Below are 23140 nucleotides of genomic sequence, written 5' to 3'. Positions count from 1 at the left end.
CAATGCTGCTGCAAGCCCTGGTGGATCACAAGGGACGTTTCACCAACATCAACGTGGGATGGCCGAGAAAGGTACATGATGCTCGCGTCTTCAGGCACTCTGGTCTGTTTCGAAAGCTGGAGGAAGGGACTTTCTTCCCGGACCAGAAAGTAACCGTTGGGGATGTTGAAATGCCTATCGTGATCCTTGGGGACCCAGCCTACCCCTTAATGCCATGGCTCATGAAGCCGTACACAGGCAGCCTGGACAGGAGTCAGGACCTGTTCAACTATAGGCTGAGCAAGTGCCGAATGGTGGTGGAATGTGCATTTGGACGTTTAAAAGCACGCTGGCGCAGCTTACTGACTCACTCAGACCTCAGCGAAAAGAATATCCCCATTGTTATTGCTGCTTGCTGTGCGCTCCACAATATCTGTGAGAGTAAGGGGGAGACATTTATGGCGGGGTGGGAGGTTGAGGCAACTCACCTGGCCGCTGATTATGCACAGCCAGACACCAGGGCGGTTAGAGGAGCACAGCAGGGCGCGGTGCGCATCAGAGAAGCTTTGAAAACGAGTTTTGTGACTGGCCAGACTACTGTGTGAAGCTTCTGTTTGTTTCTCCTTGATGAACCCTCCAATCCCCCCCCACCCCCGACCCGGTTCACTCTACTTCCCTGTAAACCAACCACCCCACCCTCCCCTCCTCACTTCGAGCACCGCTTGCAGAGGCAATAAAGTCATTGTTTTTTCACATTCATGCATTCTTTATTAATTCCTCACACAAGTAGGGGGATAATTGCCAAGGTAGCCTGGGATGGGTGGGGGAGGAGGGATGGAAAAAGACACACTGCATTTTAAAACTTTAACTCTTATTGAAGGCCAGCCTTCTGATGCTTGGGCGATCATCTGGGGTGGAGTGACTGGGTGGCCGGAGGCCCCCCCACCGTGTTCTTGGGCGTCTGGGTGAGGAGGCTATGGAACTTGGGGAAAAGGGCTGTTGGTTAAACAGGGGCTGTAGCGGCGGTCTCTGCTCCTGCTGCCTTTCCTGCAGCTCAACCATACGCTGGAGCATATCAGTTTGATGCTCCAGCAGACGGAGCATTGACTCTTGCCATCTGTCTGCAAGCTGACGCCACCTATCATCTTCAGCCCGCCACTTGCTCTTTTCATCCCGCCATTCAGCCCGCCACCTCTCCTCTCGTTCATATTGTGCTTTTCTCATGTCCGACATTGACTGCCTCCACGCATTCTGCTGTGCTCTATCAGCGTGGGAGGACATCTGGAGCTCCGTGAACATATCGTCCCGCGTCCTCCGTTTTCTCTTTCTAATGTTCACTAGCCTCTGCGAAGGAGAAACATTTGCAGCTGGTGGAGGAGAAGGGAGAGGTGGTTAAAAAAGACACATTTTAGAGAACAATGGGTACACTCTTTCGTTACAAGGTCGCATTTTTCCTCTGCCTGCCGGTTTGGTATGAGAGATCACTCACGCAGTGCCAGGCAACATATTTCGGCTTGCAGGCAGCCATGGTAAGCCACAGTCTTTTGGCTTTTTTAACCTTCTTAACATGCGGGAATGGTTTCAAACAGCAGCGCATTTCCCATATCAAGGATGAATTGGGTTGGCCATTTAAAATGGGTTTTCAATGTAAAAGGAGGGGCTGCGGTTTCCGGGTTAACATGCAGCACAAACCCAAGTAAACCACCCCCGCCACACACAAACCCGATTCTCTGGGATGATCACTTCACCCCTCCCCCCACCGCGTGGTTAACAGCGGGGAACATTTCTGTTCAGAAGAGCAGGAACGGGCACCTCTGAATGTCCCCTTAATAAAATCACCCCATTTCAACCAGGTGACCGTGAATGATATCACTCTCCTGAGGATAACAAAGAGAGATAAGGAATGGATATTGTCTGCATGCCAGCAAACACCGGGACCATATGCTGCCATGCTTTGTTATGCAATGATTCCAGACTACGTGCTACTGGCCTGGCGTGGTAAAGTGTCCTACCATGGCGGACGGGATAAGGCAGCCCTCCCCAGAAACCTTTTGCAAAGGCTTTGGGAGTACATGAAGGAGAGCTTTCTGGAGATGTCCCTGGAGGATTTCCGCTCCATCCCCATACACGTTAACAGACTTTTCCAGTAGATGTACTGGCCACGATTGCCAGGGCAAATTAATCATTAATCGTTAAACACGCTTGCTTTTAAACCATGTGTAATATTTACAAAGGTACACTCACCAGAGGTCTCCTGTGTGCCCTGAGGGTCTTGGGTGAGTTCAGGGGTTACTGGTTCCAGGTCCAGGGTGACAAACATATCCTGGCTGTTGGGGAAACCGGTTTCTCCGCTTCCTTGCTGCTGTGAGCTACCTACAGTACCTCCATCCTCATCTTCCTCGTTCCCCGAACCCTCTTCCCTGTGTGTTTCTCCATTGACGGAGTCATAGCACACGGTTGGGGTAGTGGTGGCTGCACCCCCTAGAATGGCATGCAGCTCCGCGTAGAAGCGGCAAGTTTGCGGCTCTGCCCCGGACCTTCCATTTGCTTCTCTGGCTTTGTGGTAGGCTTGCCGTAGCTCCTTAATTTTCACGCGGCACTGCTGTGTGTCCCTGTTATGGCCCCAGTCCTTCATGGCCTTGGAGACCTTTTCTAATACTTTGCCATTTCTTTTACTGCTACGGAGTTCAGCTAGCACTGATTCATCTCCCCATATGGAGAGCAGATCCCGTACCTCCCGTTCGGTCCATGCTGGAGCTCTTTTGCGATCCTGGGACTCCATCACGGTTACCTGTGCTGATGAGCTCTGCGTGGTTACCTGTGCTCTCCACGCTGGGCAAACAGGAAATGAAATTCAAACGTTCACGGGTCTTTTCCTGTCTACCTGGTCAGTGCATCTGAGTTGAGAGTGCTGTCCAGAGCGGTCACAATGAAGCACTGTGGGATAGCTCCCGGAGGCCAATAACGTCAAATTCCGTCCACACTACCCCAATTCCGACCCGCAAAGGCCGATTTTATCGCTAATCCCCTCGTCGAAGGTGGTGTAAAGAAACCGGTTTAAAGGGCCCTTTAAGTCGAAAGAAAGGGCTTCGTTGTGTGAAGGTGTCCAGGCTTAATTAGATTTAACGCTGCTAAAGTTGACCTAAACCCGTAGTGTAGACCAGGCCCAAGACTATAGCTGGCTTGCATCATCAATTTCTCATCACAATGGAAAGAATCCTGCAAGGACCTAAAGACTGGCTAACCGCTCTGAACTATGGGGCAACACTATTTTCTCAGACAGGCACAGTAAGAGATCTCCTGGTAGAGTGAGTCAGACAACCTGTGCCTACATCTGGAGATGGTACAATAGGAAAGGAACAGCGGCACAACAGGTGACAGCTTGCCACTGCAGTAGAAGAGAAAGATACTGCTCAGTGACATATTACTGATGTGAAATCTCTACTAGATACAGACTAGGCTGCACTATGGCAACACTTGTATACAATAAACTGAATACAATTTATTGAAACTGAATATTGACCAGTGGGTTGTTCCAGAGCCTCTCCAAAAAGATTAAAAGGTTTATATAGATAAGTAGCTCATCCATGTGTAAGCTTCAGGGCTAGAAGACCTATAGGAACAGAGCTCTCTGCTCTCTCTATTGGGAAGAAGGGGAAAAGCCAGCATTGTCCAACTTCATTTACATGAATGATATGTTGTTTCCTTATCATTCTGCCTATTGATTTTCATTGTTTTGGTTGTAATTCACGTGTTTTGATGAGTAATTGTGATGATAGATTATTATCATTGCTGTATTTATGAAAGGACATTGGGTATATGCAGGGTATGTCATAGGTGTGGGTTCACCCTGACTATACATGACAAGGGCTCTTCATGTCATTTTGGGTACATAGTGCTGACAACCTCTGCTGGCATCATGGACCATGAGAAAGCAAGGGGAAAACACAGAGGAGACAAAATCCTGGGATTCTTGTAAAACAAGCACACTAATAAATTGTTCAAATGGGGGGGGGGGAAATGGAGGTGGAGGGGAAGGGCAGTGTTCTGGAGGTGAAGAGCTCTAGCCCCTGGAACAGGAATGTTGTCCAACTGACTGTTTTGCTCTGGGTTCCCCACCTAGAAATTCTGTCCCTCGTACAAAGGAATCTGTGGAACTGCACCACCTAGGAGTGGAGTTGACTCCCCCATACGGTCCAACCAGATTGATGTGAGTGGTGGTAGGACAGAACTGACTTCACAGTGAGGCCCAGTGTGACCAGCACTAGTGGTAATGGTGGTACTGAGCTGATTTCACAGTGCTCCAGCCTGCCAGTCATTGGAAGCCAGGCTGAAATCACTTAACGGGACCAGGTAGCTGCACATCAGAGTGGGATCTGCCAGAGCAGTTCTCTTTGGACTGAAACAGACCAGCGAAAGAGAACCATCGCAAGACTCCATGAACTACCACTTGAACTAACTTGGACTGTGAGTGGGGTTTTAGGTGGGTGGGATTTGTGGTGAGATAGAGTTTGCACCTCCATAAGTTACTTATTATTTGGGCTTGGGGAGTCCAAATGTATATACTGGATTTTTGTGTTTCTTTTTATTGTTTTTCCCTTTCCCCCCCAAATAAAAAGGTACTTGCATTTCATATTCCCAAAGGACTCTTGAGAAGTGGGTAAAAACTGCCTGAAATAAGAGTCGAGGTGTGTGTGCAGGGGGGGGGGGGGGGGGGCTAAAGATGTAGTTTAATGTATTTTATAAAAGGGCCTCTAGAGAGATTGAACCTGACCTTTGTTGCTGCCATTGGCATCTGGTTAGGATGACCATATTTTTCAAAGGGAAAATGGGACATCACGCGGGGCTGGTCTGAGTCCTCTCACCCCCTCCTCCTCCCTGCACAGGCCTGGCCTGAGCCATTCGTCCAAGGCCCCACTACTACCACTGCAAGGCTGGGGTTGCTGGTCACTCGAACCCTGCCTCCCTCTCCTCCCCGCAAAGCTGGGGTCGCTGGTTGCTGGAAATCTGTCTGCTTCCGCAAGAGACTGTTGCTGGAACCCTGCCTGCCCCCCGGCTGAGCTCTGCCTCCCCCCCTGTAAGGGGCTGGCATTGAAGCTCACCCCCTCTGCACCACACACACTTTTTTGACAAAAGTGAGTATTGGTCCCGTTTGCTCTTGCTAACTGATCAAGTCAACAAGACCAAACAGGACAAATTCCCACTTTTGCCAAAAAAAGGCAACTGGTGCCTCCCAATATGGGGGGGCATCAGCTAAAGGAGAGGACACATGACCTTCCCATGTGACTCCTCCCTGCCCCCAGCCTGGGACCCCCCACGCTCTCCCTGTCCCCTTCCCTGGGAGGGTTCTGTCCTCCTGCTGTGTCGCCTCCCCCCAGCACGTTCGGCTGCTCTCCCTAGCAGCCAGGCCCTGGAGCCACACTCGGACGGGGCCCGGTGCAGCGCAGCAGCTGCCTGGAAGAGGGCCTGGCTGCGGCGGCAGCGGGCTGCCTCTCTCCCGGGCTTGGCTTCCGGGATAACAGCTGAGCGAGTCGGAGCCCCCGCATCCACTCTGGCATGCTCAGCGTCGACTCCGGTTCCCAGAAGCTGAGCCTGGGCAGGGGTCGGTGGTAGCGGCAGCCTGCTCCCTCCTAGGGTCGACTTCCCGGATCAGGAGCTTACTGGAGGGGCGGAGTGCTCCAGCTCGCTCGGCCACTGTCCCCAGAAGCTGAGCCTGGGCAGGGGGCAGCCTGCTGCTGCTGCACTGCACTGGGCAGCGTCCCAGGCAGCGTGGCGGGAAAAGGCTCTGGCCCCACCTCTTCCCTTCCAGCTCTGGCCCTGCCCCTTCGTCTCCCCACCCGGGCCTGCTGCTGGAGGGGCACTTGGTCCTGCTGGAGGAGGGACACTTGGCCATTCGTGCACCTCCCACGAGTTGCCTCTCAGGGCTTAAAAAAGGGACTGTCCCAGCCAAAACAGGACATAGGGTCACCCTACATCTGGTAGAAGGATTACAAATGTATCTGGCTCAGGAGTTAGGTTTGTCATGAGAGTAGGCAGAGCATTTTTAATAATTGCACAAGCAGTCAGCTCAGACTGAGTCTGCTCAGGCTTCCGGAAACATTTAGTTTAGACAGGGCATGCTCAGAGTCTTAATGCAGCCATTAACATAGTCACTCCCATGCTAACACAAGCTCATCATATTAGCATGGTCCCTCCAATACTGGTGATTGTAGCCTAAGTATTTGCTAGCTGAGGCACAGGTATAAGTTAAGGAAATAATGCAATGAGCCTACAAGCCTCAATGCTTGTAAGACAACAGTTTAGCTAAACTAATTAAGGTATAAGGCCCAAAAAGCCTTTACATAAGTAGCTAACCAAGAGTAACCCTAGATCACAAGATATCACAAGACGGAATGCTGTAATGATCAAACTGCTGCTGGTTAATCACAAGATACTAGTTTATACTAGCTTGGTATATTTTTAGTTGGGGACATCAGCAGATGTCTGACCACATGAATGCCATGGTAACTAATTGACATATATGCTAATAAGCTTGAGGCAAAAGGATTAATAACCTATAGGAGAAGGGCATCCCAACATTAGCAGGGTGAGGAACTACAAATAAGTAGAGGGGCTGAAACCCCTACTGAATATGCATTAGGCACAGTGGGATCACCATAATACATTATAAAAGTTGTATCCCAGCCTGTGTGCATTGGGAGGGAGAGATGTAGCCCTTGGGAGAAGCCAGGATGACGGCGAGGGGGAAGATGATGAAGATGATAACTGACACTTCAGGGTGTTTTGCAAGGGATGGTGTAAGTATATGGATATGCCACTCATTTTATGTTATTTCTACCTGCCTTGCTGGGTTGGAGTGTTTGTGAATTTGCCAACTGTATTAATAAAACTATTATAAATATAGTGTGATATTCTAAGTGGGAGTGTTGTAACCATGCTCATCGGGGCTCCCAACTGAACAGTAATTTTGGTAACACTGGGCCTGATCTTGGGACAAGAACCTACCAAATTTCAGGGTGCTAACTGGGGAAACTAAATCAGTAATACAATCAATATGCAATCAATAGACCAGGCAACATGATATAATACCTGTTCTTACACTATATAATTAATTGTAGCCTTTAGAAAAATATTCCTTGTTTCCCCACGGGTATTTTTTAATTCTTCCTTGTGTTAACAACTCTTTGATTATATATTTACTAGGGCTGTCAAGTGATTAAAAAAATTAATTGCATGATTAATCGCTCTGTTAAACAATAATAGAATACCATTTATTTAAATATTTTTGGATGTTTTCTACATTTTCAAATATATTTATTTCAATTAGAACACAGAATACAAAGTGTACAGTGCTCACTTTATATTTATTTTTTATTACAAATATTTGCACTGTAAAAAAGAAACAAAAGTAATAGTATTTTTCAATTCACCTAATACAAGCACTGTAGTGCAATCTCTTTATCATGAAAATTGAACTTACAAATGTAGAGTTATGTACAAAAATAACTGCACTCAAAAATTAAAACAATGTAAAACTTTAGAGCTTACAAATTCACTCAGTCCTACTTCTTGTTCAGCCAGTCGCTCAGACAAACAAGTGTGTTTACATTTGCAGGAGATAATGCTGCCCGCTTCTTGTTCATAATGTCACCTGAAAGTGAGAACAGACGTTCGCATGGCACTATTGTCGCCAGCGTTGCAAGATATTTATGTGCCAGATACGCTAAAGATTCATATGTCCCGTCATGCTTCACCCACCATTCCAGAGGACATCCTTCCATGCTGATGATGGGTTCTGCTCGATAACAATCCAAAGCAGTGCAGACCAATGCATGTTCATTTTCATCATCTGAGTCAGATGCCAGCAACAAGGCTGATTTTCTTTTTTAGTGGTTCAGGTTCTATAGTTTCCACATCAGACTGTTGCTCTTTTAAGACTTTTGAAAACATGCTTGACACCTTGTCCCTCACAGATTTTGGAAGGCACTTCAGATTCTTAAACCTTGCGTCGAGTGATATAGCTACTTTTAGAAATCTCACATTGGTACCTTCTTTGCATTTTGTCAAATCTGCAGTGAAAGTGTTCTTAAAACGAACAACATGTGCTGGGCCATCATCCAAGATTGCCATAACACAAAATATGTGGCAGAATGCAGGGAAAACAGAGCAGGAGACATACAATTCTCCCCCAAGGAGTTCAGTCACAAATTCAGTTAATGCATTATTTTTTTAATGAGCATCATCGGCATGGAAGCATGTCCTCTGGAATGGTGGCCAAAGCATGAAGGGGCATATGAATGTTTAACATATCTGGCACGTAAATACCTAGCAATGCCGTGGTGCCATGCGGAGACTGTTCTCATTTTCAAGTGACATTGTAAATAAGACGTGGGCAGCATTATCTCCCGTAAATGTAAACAAACTTGTTTGTCTTATTGATTTACTGAACAAGAAATAGGACTGAGTGGACTTATAGGCTCTGAAGTTATACATTTTGTTTTTGAGTGCAATTATTTATGTAACAAAAAAATCTACATTTGTAAGTTGCACTTTCATGATAAAGAGATTGCACTACAGTACTTGTATGAGGTGAATTGAAAAATATTTTGCTTACCATTTTTACAGTGCAAATATTTGTAATAAAAATAATATCAAGTGAGCACTATACACTTTGTATTCTATGTTGTAAATTGAAATCAAATATTTGAAAATGTAGAAAAACATCCAAAATATTTAATAAATTTCAATTGGTATTCTATTGTTTAACAATGCGATTAAAACTGCAATTACTTATGATTGATTTTTTTAATCTTGATTAATTTTTAGAGTTAATCGAGTGAGTTAACTGCGATTAATTGACAGCCCTAATATTTACTACTCAGAAACTTTGTTAATGCAGAGTAAAGGTTGACCAGCATTGCCTCATGCCAGAATGTCAAGTGTTCCTATCTCGGAAGACCAGGAAATCAAAAGAATCATAAAAATGTAAGACTGGAAGAGACCTCAGTAGGTCATCTAGTGCAGTCCCCTGTGCTGAGACAGAACTATTCAAAAGCTTCTTCTGGAGGAGAGTCTGAGAGACACTTTCCTCCGGGCGGCTTGGGGTCTGGGGAGGGGAGGCGCAGTGCAGCTGCAGCTGGCCCTGGACTCCTCCACGCAGGTTGGGTGTGGCGGGGGGTTGGGGAGGCTCAGTGCTTTGGCCGGCCCGGGGCGCCTCTGGGTGTGTGGGGGGTCTCAGGGTTCCGCCGGGTGGGGGGTATCTGAGGGCATTAGTGTAGTGCAAGAAACTGCTACCTGTAGGAATTTGCTACCTATAGCAGTTACTCATATGTAAGGGATTGTAAAAAAGCTGCTGTCTGATGTAGCAAATTCCTACACATAGTAGTTTATCGCACTACACTGGTGCAGGGGAGGGAGGGCAGGGGGTCTAAGGGCTCCAGCCAGCTTGGGGCTCCTCCAGCCGAGGAACAGGGTCTCGGAGCTCTGCCCGGGGTGGGGAGGGGCAAAGCTGGGGCTAGCCTCCCTGAAGAGGGGCTCCATCTACCGCCCATGCTTTTACATGCTTGAAGACTGTTATCATGTCTCCACTCAGTCTTCTCTTCTCCAGCTAAACAAATCCAATGTTTTCAGTCTTTCCTCATAGAGCATGTGTCACGTTATTGACTTGAACTGGAACCGTATAGAACATGGTTGCATCCAAAGTCCTGTATTGGCACCAAATCTTGTATAAAGGCGGTCAAATAGGGTGTCTAAGACAAGGTTATAATTTGCTGGTTACGATTATGCTGTCTATATGTGTGTATCATTTTTGTAGTTGAAGTTATGAATATTGGCTCTATACTGTCTGTATTTCAAACTTATGTTATGCTTCTGGGTGACACCCCAGACAAGTTGGTGTCAGCTCTACTTAGCCTGCTGAATGGCCAATTAACCCATTGAGAGAAGGCAGATACACCTTGTAACTCAGCAAAGTATGCAGGAACTTGCCTATGTGACTCCTGACTCCATTTTGCTGTAATTTTCCACAGTAAGAACAAAGGGGTGTTCTTGCACCTGGAAAAGACTATAAAAGTCTGATGCCTCATCTCCATCTTGTCTTCAATCCTGCTTCTTACCTCTGGAGGGACTTTGCTACAAACGGAAGCTTTACACAAAGGACTGATGACCCATCCCGGCTGTGGATGTACTCCAGAGACTTGATTTGAACCTGCAGTTTATTCTATCATTGCTACAAGCCTGAACCAAGAACTTTGCCAATACTGTATGTAATTGATTCCATTTAACCAATCCTTGCTCTCATCTATATCTTTTTCCTTTTATGAATAAACCTTTAGATTTTAGATTCTAAAGGATTGGCAGCAGCGTGATTTGTGGGTAAGATCTGATTTGTATATTGACCTGGGTCTGGGGCTTGGTCCTTTGGGATCGGGAGAACCTTTTTCTTTTACTGGGGCATTGGTTTTCATAACCATTCATCCCCATAACGAGTGGCACTGGTGGTGATACTGGGAAACTGGAGTGTCTAAGGGAATTGCTTGTGTGACTTGTGGTTAGCCAGTGGGGTGAGACCAAAGTCTCCTCTGTTTGGCTGGTTTGGTTTGCCTTAGAGGTGGAAAAACCCCAGCTTTGGGCTGTAACTAGTACTCCTGTTCTTTTTGCGGATACAGACTAACACGGCTGCTACTCTGAAACTTGTCCTGAATTGGCACTCTCAGTTGGGTCCCGCCAGAACCAGCATCGTTACAGCATGTTTTCTACCTTTAATCATTTTTCTGCTCTCCTCTGGATTTTCTCCACTTTTGTCCACATCTTTCCCAAAGTGTGGTGCCCAGAAGTGGACAAAGTACTCCAGTTGAGGCCTTATCACTGCTGAGTAGAGTGGAAGAATTATTTTTCATGTCTTGCTTACAACACTCCTGCTAATACATACCAGAATGATATTTGCTTTCTTTGTAACATATTTGACTCATTCTTTGACTCATATTTTGTTTGCAATCCACTATAACCCCCAAATTCTTTTCTGCAGTACTTCTTCCTAGACTGTCATTTCCCATTATGTATTTGTGCAATTGATTATTCTTTCCCAAAGTGTAGTACTCTGCATTTGTCCTTATTGAATTTTATCCTATTTAGTTTAGACCATTTCTCCAGTTTGTCAAGATCATTTTGAATTCTAATTCTGTCTTCCAAAGAACTTGTATCCCCTCCCTGCTTCAGATTATCTGCAAACTTTATAAGTGTACTCTCTGTGCCATTATCCAAATCATTAATGAAGATATTGAATAGAAACGAACCCCACTCGATATGCCCTTCCAGCTTGACAGTGAATCATTGAAAACTATTCTCTGAGCATGGCTTTCCAACCAGTTGTGCACCTACCTTATAGTAGGTTTGTCTAGACCAGCGGTTCTCAACCTGCATGTGGCCCAATTAGCACACAACTGTGGCCCAGCTGTGTGCTAGGGGCCGCAGGGCTGCGGCGGGGTACAGGTTCCCAACTGCCTGGCCACCCAACGTGGCGGGGTCTGGGCTGCCAGCTGGCCCTGAATGGCGGGAGTCTGTGGTCTGGGACTGCCACCTGGCCCTGCAGACTCTGGGGTCCGGGATCCAAGACTGCCGTCGGCGCCACAAAATCCGGGGCTGCTGGCCAGCCCCATGGGGTCCAGGATCCAGGGCTGCCAGCCGGCCCCGCAGAGTCCAGGCTCCAGGACTACCACCTGGGCCCACCACCCAGCCCAACGGGGTCCAGGATCCGGGGTCTGCCTCATGAGGTCGGGGTCTGGGGACGGCATCAGGGCTGCCGCCCAGCCCTGCAGGGTCCAGGCTGTCACCCGGCTGCCCTACCACCCAGCCCCGCATAGCCAGGTCCAGGGTTGGGGCTGCCACCCGGTCCCGCACAGCAGGGTCCAGGATCCTTGCCACCCGCCCCCCCAACCCAGGGCTCAACTCCTGGCCCCACTCTGTGGAGGGGTCTCTGGGCAGGAGGCGATGGGCATTTGGGTGGCTGGGCGGGCGCATTGTAGTTCTCAACCTGCGGCCCAGGTAGCACATTGTGGGCTGCATATGCGACCCACAATGATAAATAGGTTGAGAACCACTGGTCTAGACTATATTTCCCTAGTTTACTTATGAGAAAGTTATGTGAGACAGTATAAAAAGCCTTACTAAAGGCCTGTTACTCTGTCAAAGAAGGATATTAGGTTGGTGTGACATGATTTGTTCTTGACAAATCCATGAAGACTGTTACTTATCACCTTATCTTCTAGGTGCTTACAAATTGATTGATTATTTGCTCCATTATCTCTCTCGGTACCAAAATTAAGCTGACTGGTCTATAGTTCCTGGGTTGTCCTTATTTCCCTTTTTATAGCTAAGTACTATATTAGCCCTTTTCCAGTCCTCTGGGATCTCTCCCATACACCATGAGTTCTCAAAGATAGTTGCTAATGGCTCAGAGATCTCTCCAGCCAGTTCCTTAGGTATTCTAGGACGTATTTAATCAGGCCTTGATGACTTGAAGACATCTAACTTGTCTAAACCCAGGTCACATGTAGTTATACCCACCTAACCTCCTGTGTGGACAGTGCTCTGTTGATGGGAGAGCTTCTCCCATTGACATAACTACTGCCTCTTGGGGAGATGGATTAACTACATTGATGGGAGAAAATCTCTCGTTGGCATAGGAGTATCTCCATAAAGCGCTATAGTGGCACAGCTGCGCCGCTGTAGCCCAGCACGTGAAGACAAGCCCTAAGGCTACATCTACACTACAGCCTACATTACATGCGTCTGATGAAGTGGGTATTCACCCACGAAAGCGTATGCTCCAATACATCTGTTAGTCTATAAGGTGCCACAGGACTCCTTGTTGCTTTTTACAGATCCAGACTAACACGGCTACCCCTCTGATACTACAGCCTATGTCGTCTAAACTTATGTCGCCCGGGGTGTGAATAATCCACCACATAAGCTACACCCACATAAGCGCTTGTGTGCACAGCGCTATGTCGGTAGGAGAGCTTCTCCCATTGGCATAGACTATCTTCGCCACATGCACTGCTGTATCGTTACAGCTGTGCCACTGCAGCGCTGTACATATAGACATAATATGTAAGTAATTCCTAACTTGTTTTTTCCTTAGTTTAGCCTCAGATCCTGGCCCATTTGCATTGATAATCACTATGTTTGTCATCTGGTCATTGCTAACCTTGCGGGTGAAAACTGAAACAAAGAAGACATTTAACATGTCAGCCATTCTGTTATTGTCTTTCCTCCTCATTGAGTAATAGGCCTACTCTGGTCTTGGTCTTTCTCTTACTTCTAGTTTATTTGTAAAATGTTTTCTTGTTATCCCTTATGCCTTGGACTTTCTAATTTTGTCCTTACAAGCTTGTGGTGGGTTTTTTTTTCTTTATATTCATCCTTTGTACTTTGACCTACTTTCCATTTTTTGTATGACTCTTTTTTTTTTGAGTTTCAGGTCATTGAAGATCTCCTGGTTAAACCACTATGGTCTCTTACCATACTTCCTATCCTTCCTATGCATTTGGGATAGTTTGCTCTTGTTCCCTTAATAATGTCTTTTTTTAAAACTGCCAACTCTACTGACCTCTTTTTTCACTTAAATTTGCTTCCCATGGGATCTTACCTACCAATTCTCTTAGAATCCTGAAGTCTGCCTTCTTGAAATCCATTGTCCTGATTCTGCTGTTTTCCCTCCTACTGTTCATGAACTCTATCATTTGATGATCACTTTCACCCAAGCTGCTTTCCACCTTCAAATTCTCAACCAGTTCCTCCCTATTTGTCTGAATCAAATCTAGGACAGCCTCTCTCCTAGTTGCTTTCTCTACCTTCTGAAATAAAAAGTTGTCTCTGGTGCCCTGCTGTATTATCTGTGCCCTGCTGTATTATTTTCCCAGTGGATGTCTAGGTAGTTGAAGTCCCCCATCCCACCAACTCCTACGGTTTGAATGATTTTGTTAGTTGTTTAAAAAAAGCCTCATCCACCTCTTCTTCCTGGTTAGGTGATCTATAGTGGACCCCTACCATGATATCACCGTTGGGTTTTTTACACCTTTTATTCTTACCCAGAAACTTTCAACAGGTCTGCCTCCCACTTCTAGCTTAACCTTAGTGCAAGTGTATACATCTTTGATATATAAATCAAAACCTGCTCCCTTTTTTCCCTGCCTGTCCTTCCTGAACAAGCTGTACCCTTCTATACCAATATTCCAGTTGCAGATTACCCCACAAAATCTCTGTGATGCTAATTATGTAATAATTGAGATTAATTAGTTGTGTTTCGAGTTATTCTGTTTATTCCCCATACTTCTTGTATTAGTATACAGACATCTAAGATGTTCATTAGATTTCCCCTCTATATTTCCTCGTCTCTTCTTTGTCCCTGCTATGATTGCCCATGTGTCCCCCCAGATTCCAACCTTTCACCCATGTCTCCATGTTCTGGACTTACCTGTGGACTTTTGTCTCCTGCCCCTGTCAAAGCTATTTTAAAGCCCACCTCATTAGGTTAGACAGTCTGCATCCAAAGATGCTCTTCCCCTTCCTAGATGGGTGGATCCCATCTCTGCTTAGCAGTCCTTTTTCTTGGAACAGCATCCCATGGTCGAGGGAGCTCAAAGCCTCCTGGTGAAACCATTCTTGCAGCCATTCATTCACCTCCAGTATGGTTCTGTCTCTGGCAGAGCCCTTACCCTGGACTGGATGAACTGATGAAAACACCACCTGTGCCCCCAGCTTCCTCATCCTCACTCCCAGAGCCCTGTAGTAACCTCTGATCCACTCAGGATCATACCTCACCTCACAGTATCTTGAGTGCCCATATCGAGCAGCATGGTGTACTAATCAGTGGGGCAGATGATCCTCAGCAATCCTTCTGTAATGTCCTGGATATGGTCCCCTCGCAGGCAGGACTCATCTCATGATGCCATGTCAAGCTGGCAGATGGATGCCTCCATCTCCCTTAGAATCAGTCACTGACCACTACCCTTTCAATTCCTCTTGGGACTGAGGGCCGACATCCTCTTAGTCTGGCAGTACATGACTTCTCCTCATCCATTTTTGGGGGAGATTCCTCATCCCCCGTTGCCAGAGCAGCATACCAGATTTTTGTCTCTATGGACTATGGGTAGCAAACGGTGGTGGAGCACTGCCTGCTGCCAGCAGTAACCAGCAGCCAGTTTCCTCCCTGTGAAAAAGCTGATGGTGCTATTGCAGACCCCTACAGCTGATTGCTCCACATCCTAGGTGGTCTCCATATGCATATTTTCAATGAGTTCTTTGTGTGCACAGATGCTCCTCAGCCTCGCCAACTCCTCCTGTAGCTCTCCCACCTGCTTCACGAGAGATTCTACAGTAGGCACCTCTTACACTGGATGGTCTCCCCAGCCTGGCTTTCTAAGATGGGGAAATGCAGGCCACAGTCTCCGCAAATCCACACCAGGACCTGGCTTGAGGCATTCATGGTCTGGTTCTTTGTCTGGATGTAGGTAGAGAAGCCAATAGCAGTGTTGGCACTGGCGATGTGTCCTTTCCGAACCAGGGTGATTTTATTCTTTCTCCCTCCTATAAACTTTCCTGATTGCTGCTCCATGTTCACTAGCTCCCCTTGGTCACTTAATGTCTGGCTTTTAATCCCGTCTCTCCTAGGTCAGCCCTGCCCCCTCCTTAACACACAAGGAAGGGTGATCACAAGGATCAAAAGAGAGGAGGTTAGAGCCTTGCTAGTGTACACACACAGCTAGTAGGCCTCTGACTCCCACTCAGCCCCCAAATACACAATCCCCAATAAAGTTACGGTACATACCAGCCTCACCCCACAACCCTAACACTGCCCTTGGGTTGGGAAGTGCCACTGGGGATCTAGTATAAGAATGTTTTAGCCAGGGCTACCTAATGATGTTTTTGAGCAGTGAATTTCTCTTGTTTTTTTTGAGGAATGGATGGAAATGAGGGGGGAATAATAGGGAGATATTTTCTGGCATTACCTCGCTGCCCTTCAACTACTAGCTCCACTGTCTTCTGGCAGGACTGGAGAGAAAGGAAGGAAAGTGGTAATTGATGGGCATAGTTATCAGCCAGAGACAGCAAGGAGGAATGGACGGGAGCCCCAGATGCTGCACTCATTCCAGGGGCTAGTGTAGGAGGAAAGGGTTCTGCACCTCCTTTGCAGCATGGGAGGATTGCAGAGGTGTGAAGTGATTCATTCATCTCAGTGTGTATTCTTCTCTTCTCCCCGCCCCCCCTTAAAATCAGCTTCTTATTGCAGGGTGGAGAGGTTGTATCTGAAGAACCCTTTGAACAAATGACTCCAATCTTACTCCAAGAAGTATATGTTGGCCCCCGTTGCAACATACCGGTTTTGAAGACAGTCTCTCTACGGTGAAGTGGATTTTAGAGCATGTTGAAAATTTGTAAAAACTTATAATGTAGGGGATGGTATATTGGGAACCCCGTGATCAAATGACCCCAAACTTCACCACAAATTACCCCAGGCCCTGTTGCAGCGTACCAGTTTTGAAGACAATCTCCCTATGCATGTGGATTTTAGAGCACTTAGCTCAACACTTTATTGGCAGGGCTGTAAATGAAGATCCCGTTACCAAATGACCCAACTTACAGCACTAACTCTACTCCAGACTTAACATGGTACAGCAATATTATGGTGGGGCAGTAGCTTCACCACAGTAAAGATTGCATCAGGATTTAAATTTTAATGAGTGAAAAAGCTTAGAAACATTCTGCCTTTGGGGTTAGAATAGCATTTTAAAATGTGTGCTGTAACTTGTGCACTGCTTGATTTTTCTATAGCTGTTTGTGGCAGAAAATATCTTTTGAGGTTTGCTATGACTGTTTTTAAAAGGGCCATTAGACTAAAATGTATAGTGTCTGACATTTCCTTCATTTCCATTTGCCACAGGGACTACAGCACTTTAAGAGGTGAAATGACAGGTGGGACTGGTTGAATTATTGTAGAAAGCTGAAACTTGTTTTCTGTGTTTATTTTTCATGATAAGCATAAATTACTGTTTTGAATGAGGATAGTGTCCTGGCCTCTCATTAACCAATGTGACCCCTCTATGTCAGTCCATAGAACAGGCCTCTCTATATGAATGCACTTCCTGATGCTTAGCAACCCCTTTGATCACTGAGCTGACAGAGTCACAGTTACTTGTGCTTTAGCAGCTACTGGAGAATAGCTAGAGTGTCTGAACTCCCTGCCCGGACCATGTGTCTTTTCCCTCCTTGCCCATCCCTGGTGTGCCCCATCACTGTAGGATCCTGCAGAGAGGGTGGGAGGGGCAGAGAGCCAGTGATAATCTTTGTGGTCCCTTTGTGCTAGCTGAGCCAGTGAAACAGAGCCGTAGAGCACTGGTCAGTTAGGCCCGTACTCTTCAAAATTGTAGTAGCAAAGATGCTAATGTTGTGTAACCCTTCTGCCCATCTAAGTTGGCAGCAACAAGGGCCGGGTTCTGTATCTAGGGGTTCCGTTTCAATAACGCAATGCAAAACCGGCTCGAGCCCCCACCCAGTGACCTGGGACAATTACATACCCCCCTGGGCACCTCTAAGAGGCAATACTTCCCCTCTCGCAAGCACGGAGTCTGAGTGTAACAGAAAATGTTTAATAACATGAGGTAAACAACATCAGCATTAAATGGAAAAAACACCACAACTAGAGTTTTTAGACCAAACCATGAGCGAAGACCCACCCCAGCAAATTGGGCCGTGTCCTCTCCCGTTGGTTCTTGAAACCAGCGACCCAAGAATCACCAAAGTCCCAAAAGTCCACCAATCCCAAAGTCTCTTGGGTCCAGCAACCCAAGAATCACAAAAGTCCCAAAAGTCTGACAACCCCCCAAAGTCTCTGTCCATGATCAGTGCAGCCCCAGAGTTCAAGGGGGGGGTGAGCAGGGTGTTAAGGGGCACCTTACGTGATCCGAGGCCAACCGGCTGCTTCTCCATGGGGTTCCACTGCAGCCTTCACCACGAACTGCTCCACTCCACCCGCAGTCCCACGAACTGCTCTGGCAGCTGCTCCGCTCCGCTCCGCTCCGCTCACCGACCTGTGAGCCGTTCCGCTCCGCTCCGCTCGTCCCTTGGGCCGCTCCCACAAGGCTCTGCTCTGCTCTGCTAGCTGCTCCTCCAGCCGCTCCGCTAACCGACCTGTGAGCCGCTCCGCTCTGCTCCGCTCACTCCCCGCTAAGCTAAGTTAGCTTAGCTATAGCTTCAGGCTCCCCCACTAGTTAACACAGCCTCAGTGATCTCAGCTCTTAAATAGCTTTAGCTCTTTTGTGATTTCAGCTCTTAGTGATTTCAGCTAGTAGTAGGGGAGCCCCAGTGCTGGTGCACTATTGGCCCAAAGCGAACTCAGCTCAGCAGTCTGTAACTAGACTCCTAAGGGAATCAAAGTTAGCTCTGACATTCAACAGTGGAGAGAGGAGGTAGTGCAATTGGTGTTTCAACCCCCTTGGGGAGGGGAGGGGGGCCACACCATCAGGTACAAATACCTGTCCCCATCCTCTCTCAATTCACTGGGTTTTGTAACCCATGCCCCTTGACAAGCAAATGCTACTTAGGTAATGGTGAATGACTCACTCAGTCCTTCTGTCATACAACAGTTCCACTGGCCTTGATTCACAGAATCAGGGTAACAAAACTTTATTCTTCCTGCCCCAATAACAGAGAAACTGGGGATCCCACACCAGCCAAAGTAACCACTTTGAGTTGCTGTGGTTTCATGCCAGGCGAGTGGGTGTGCCTATGCAAACAAGATCAGCCCCTGGAGTTCTTTTCCACCCTCGCCATAATTCACCACCAGATGTCAGGGTAGAGCTCATCCTGACTCTGCTTACATCTGAGTGAGGTCTGCGTTCAGTAGGAAGCTAAACCAGCATTAGCTCCTCTTAAGGGGCACTAGAGTAACTGGAAATTGAAAGAAGTGTCAATAATGGAGGAAGAACTGTAATGTTGATACATTTCCTCATCAACATGGGGTGGAAATAGTGGTGCAAGCTCTCTTAGAAAGCTGACTGTCAGGAATGCAGTGCTTGCAGAGGGTGCAGCATCTAGGTTAGGGACATGAAAAACACTGAATAGCCATCATGTTACCTCTCTATAGCCTAGGCTAGATTTGAATTCTTTACAATACAATAATTATAAATAATACTTTACACATTGATAGCACCTTCCATCTGACGGTTGCAAAGTGCTTTAGAAACATCACTTTATTAAATTGCATTGCTCCCTGTCACCACGGCCATCACTTCTCCCCAGCTCCACAGCATGCGCTGCCACACCCAGGCTTTTCAAGGTTTATTCCTTTAAACAGCGGCTATCAAACAAACAGAAAATAGTCTGTACTCCGTCCTTGGTCTTAGGCTTCAGGGTCACCTTTCCCAGAGGTCTCTGGCATTCCAGCTCCTGGCAGCTTCCTAGCCTCAGCCAACTATACTCCCTTCGTGGAGCAGCAGCCACAGGGCTGCTTCCCTGAGCCCAGTGCCCCTTGCTCCAGAGACCCATCACAGGAGCTAGCTCCACTCCTGTGTGGCTTTCCCTCCCAAGGGCTCAGCCTGTCTCAGTCCTTCCTTCTCAGCTGCCTACCAGCAGTCCTTTAGAGGTTCAGGTATAGCCTGGCCCTCTTTAATTAGCTGGACTGGGTTCACCTGCTCCAGTCCAGGGGCACTGGGCTCAGTCTAGCCACAGGGACCAGCTACCTGGTAACATAGCACAAGGGCTGGCTCTGGCTTTTTGGCCGTCCCAAGCAAAAAACAAACAAACAAACAAAACCCCCCCAAAAAACGGGGCGGCCAGAATGACAAAGCAAAAAAAAAAAACACCTGCGGCGCGGCCAGAGCACGGGTCCCTACATCATCGTATCTCCATCTCCTGGGCTTTGGAGTCACTGCATAGGCTGTTCTATCTTTGCACACAGAATCTTTTCTTCAATCTCAAGTTCATGAACCACAAGGAGCAGACGTTCTCTTTCCTCCTCAGTGAACTGGAGATGTGTGGTGAGTTGTTCTTTCTCGAACTTGAAGTCCTGCAATTTGCTTTCCTCTGATTCCAGTCATTCTGTGAGCTCATTGGCTCTTGGTGTGGATCTGTTTTATAGGCCCCCCCTCCTTGCTCTTTCCCTGCCCTGGAGTCCTGTTTCCCACCCCAGCCCCCTACTTGAGCCTCTACTTGTTGGAACAGACCTGTCTGAGTCCCAGGCGTAGTTCAGTCTGGATCGCCACTGTACCCTTCTGAGCCCAGGAGGGTCTGGGTCCGCACTATACCCTGCTGAGTTTCTCCATCTGGGCCTGGTCCAATTCTTCCTGCAGGGCCAAGCATTGTTGCTTCTGCCCCTTGGCTTCCACCTGAACCGGGGCCACCTCATGTTCTAATATGACAAATTGGCTGATGATTTTCTCTGTTGAGGCGCTTACCTCATCCGTCTCCTGCTGGCACTTCCTAAACTGATCCTTCAAGCATTGGGGACAGTCATGATCTCACTTTGCCATCCTGACACCATCCTCTAGCCCTCTTCTTTTCCTAGCCAGCTTTGAACCCCCTCCAGTCCTGGGATGCTGTTCTAGCTGCTCCTGTTGTCGAAGGGCTGAGAAACCAACCCAGTCTCTCCCCAGAATTATGGGCCAAGGCAGGCCCTTGATTACCCTGACACACAGTCGAGCTCTGCAACCCTGAACCTCCAGCTCAACTTCTGCAGTGGAGTAGACACGGGAGACGTGTACTGGGAGGTATCTGTCCAGGCTATTTATCTTCACCTGATCTTCCTGCACCAAAGTACATGAACAACCCGAGTCTATGAGTCCTTTAACCACTATTCCACCCACCCTAATTGCTACTATCCATAGTGGGCCCCCACAGACTTTTGGAGAAGACCTCCACTGCTTGGTTCACTGTAGTAACAGTTTAGGTAATCACATTCCATAAATGGGCAATTCTTTTTAATATGCTTGGACTGGCCACACTTGAAGCAAACCATAGGGCTCGCTAACCTCCTCCGACTAGTGTTTCCAATAGACTGCAGGGCTACCCAGGTCCCTTGTAGGTGCTGTGTGTCCTATGAGTTTTGGGCACTCTTTCCCCCTTGAGAGCTTCCCTGGGTCACCACCACAGATACTACCCTCAATTTACCATACCCCCACAGCCACTTTGCTCCTTTAGCCTCAAAGAGGGCTACAACTTGCTTCACAGCTTCCCCCACTGAGGCCAGCTGGCATAGGGTTACCATCCGTCTGTATTTCCCCGGACATGTCCGGCTTTTGCGTCTCTAAATAGCCGTCCGGGAGGAATTGGTAACAAGGTTAAAATGTCCGGGGAGGTTTTCTCCCTCGCCTCCCTCCCTCCCTTCCATGCAGAGTGTGGCTGCTGATTGGGCGGCTAGGCCGATTGACCCACTCCCATTGGCCTCCAGCAGCCAGAGCCCTCCCCTGCTCCCCCCTCCCTCTCTCTGTAGTCCTGTGTAACACACAAACCCGCAGTGTGTTTTGTAAACACGTGGAGCCAGAATGGTAAGAGGAGTTGGGGGGGGCAGTCAGGGAGCGGGGGAGTGTTGGATGGGTCCCCAGGCTCCACCTGCCATCCCCCCTCTGCGCATCCCCCCCTCCGTGGGTCCCCCATCCCTGTCTGCCTCTCCCTTGTCTGCGTGTACTGCCAGAGCCAGCAGCAACTGCTGTCTGCTGCCCCCGGGTCCTAGTGCCCCCATCCACTAATGGGAAGACAGGCTGCCCTTACCCTGCCCTTCCACCCTAGCCCTGAGCCTCTCCAACACCCCAAACCCCCCAGCCCTCATCCCCACACACCCTAATCCTCTGCTCCATCCCTGAGCCCCCTCCTGCATCATGAACCCCTCATCCCCAGACCCACAGCCCTCACCCCTGCATCCCCTCCTATCCCCAAACTCCCTCCCAATCCCCCTCCCCCTTCCCACACACCCCCTCCTGCCCTCAAACTTCCTCCCAAAGCCTGCACCCCCTCCCTTTGCACCGCCTCTCACCCCCAAACTCCATCCCAGAGCCTGCACCCCTCACCCCCTCCTGCACACCCACCCCCTGCCCCAGCCCGGAGCCTGCACCCAGCACCCAAACTCTATCCCAGAACCTGCACCCCTCCTGCACCCTAATCCCCAGCCCAGGACCTGCACCCCAGACCTCCTCCCCCCACCCAACCCCCCTCCCAGAGCCTTAGGCAGGTGGGGTGGGGGGTTCTGGGCACCACCAAAATTTCTACAACCCTGCCACCCATGCGAGTGGATAAGGGTCAGGGCAATCAGGGGACAGGTAGGGTCCTGGGGGGGTCAGTTAAGGTAGGGGGTTCTCAGCAGGGGGCAGTCAGGGGACAAGAAGCAGGGGGGGTTGGGGTTCTGAGGGGAGCAGTCAGGGGGTGGGAAGTGGGAGGGAGTGGATGGGGCGGGGCTAGGGCGGGGCTTCCCCCCCAGTGTCCTCTTTTTTGTTTGTGGAAATAGGGTAACCCTAAGCTAGCAGTGACTTACCCAGCTCTGCACCCCACCCCACCCCAGGTAAAACTTTCAGGAACTGTTCCAAGATGACTTGATCCAGGGCTTTCTCCATTGAACTGTTCTCTGGGCAGAGCCACCACAAGATCCTGTAATTTCTGGGCTACTACCCATGATCATGCCCTGCACAGGAACAGTTCTACCTGAATCCAGGAATGGCAGAAGTGTCTTAAAAGTTGGGGGAACCACAGGTGCCTGAACTGTGGCCCTGCCTCCTCACACCACGCTACCCCTGAGGCCCTGCCCCCACACCGCCCCTTCTCCCCGAGCCCCCACTCTCACGCCGCCTCTTCCCCCAAGGCTCCACTCCTGCGCCGCCTCTTCGCCTGAGGTCCCGCCTCCCACTCACTCCTCTACACCCTTTCTCCCCCTCCACCCCCGTTGCTTGCCCTTATGGCCAATAAAAAGTGGGAGGGAATAGCCCTCCCACTTTTAAAAGTGGGGCCATGGCCCCCTCTACCCAAAACTGGTGTCTGTAAGCCTCAGGAGTCAGCCCTAACCAGTCCAGGATGGTGGCCTTCACCACCAGATAGGAGTTTGCCTGCTCATTATGTACTGCCCGGTAAACCACCTGCACTTCGCCCATCAGAAATGGTGCTATGCAGGCTGCCCAAG

General features: G+C 48.5%; 2 protein-coding genes and 1 long non-coding RNA gene across 5 annotated transcripts in view; 2 read left to right on the top strand and 1 right to left on the bottom strand.

Annotated features, from left to right (window-relative positions):
* The window catches only part of LOC135983415 (uncharacterized), a 146299-nt gene that overhangs the window by 79583 nt on the left and 43576 nt on the right, over window positions 1–23140 (top strand). The window lies entirely within an intron of this gene.
* LOC135980909 (PAX-interacting protein 1-like) lies at window positions 738–3056 on the bottom strand. Its single transcript, XM_065581444.1, has 2 exons — window positions 2224–3056; window positions 738–1346 (listed from the first exon to the last, which is right to left on the bottom strand). Exons 1-2 carry the CDS (start codon window positions 2759–2761, stop codon window positions 844–846), a joined length of 1041 nt encoding a protein of 346 aa, XP_065437516.1. The 5' UTR covers window positions 2762–3056; the 3' UTR covers window positions 738–843.
* On the top strand, window positions 6519–17041 carry LOC135983418 (uncharacterized). 2 transcript variants are annotated; one of them, XR_010601053.1, is made up of 4 exons: window positions 6519–6776; window positions 10008–10353; window positions 16271–16383; window positions 16922–17041. It is a non-coding gene; the product is annotated as an uncharacterized LOC135983418 (long non-coding RNA). The 2 variants fall into 2 exon arrangements; XR_010601051.1 differs by having other exon boundaries at window positions 16271–17041.

Source organism: Chrysemys picta, chromosome 1, assembly GCF_011386835.1.
Source record: "Chrysemys picta bellii isolate R12L10 chromosome 1, ASM1138683v2, whole genome shotgun sequence".
NCBI classification, from domain to species: domain Eukaryota; kingdom Metazoa; phylum Chordata; order Testudines; family Emydidae; genus Chrysemys; species Chrysemys picta.
The sequence above is the reverse complement of the archived record's forward strand: the minus strand, read 5'-3'. Positions and strand labels throughout refer to the sequence as shown.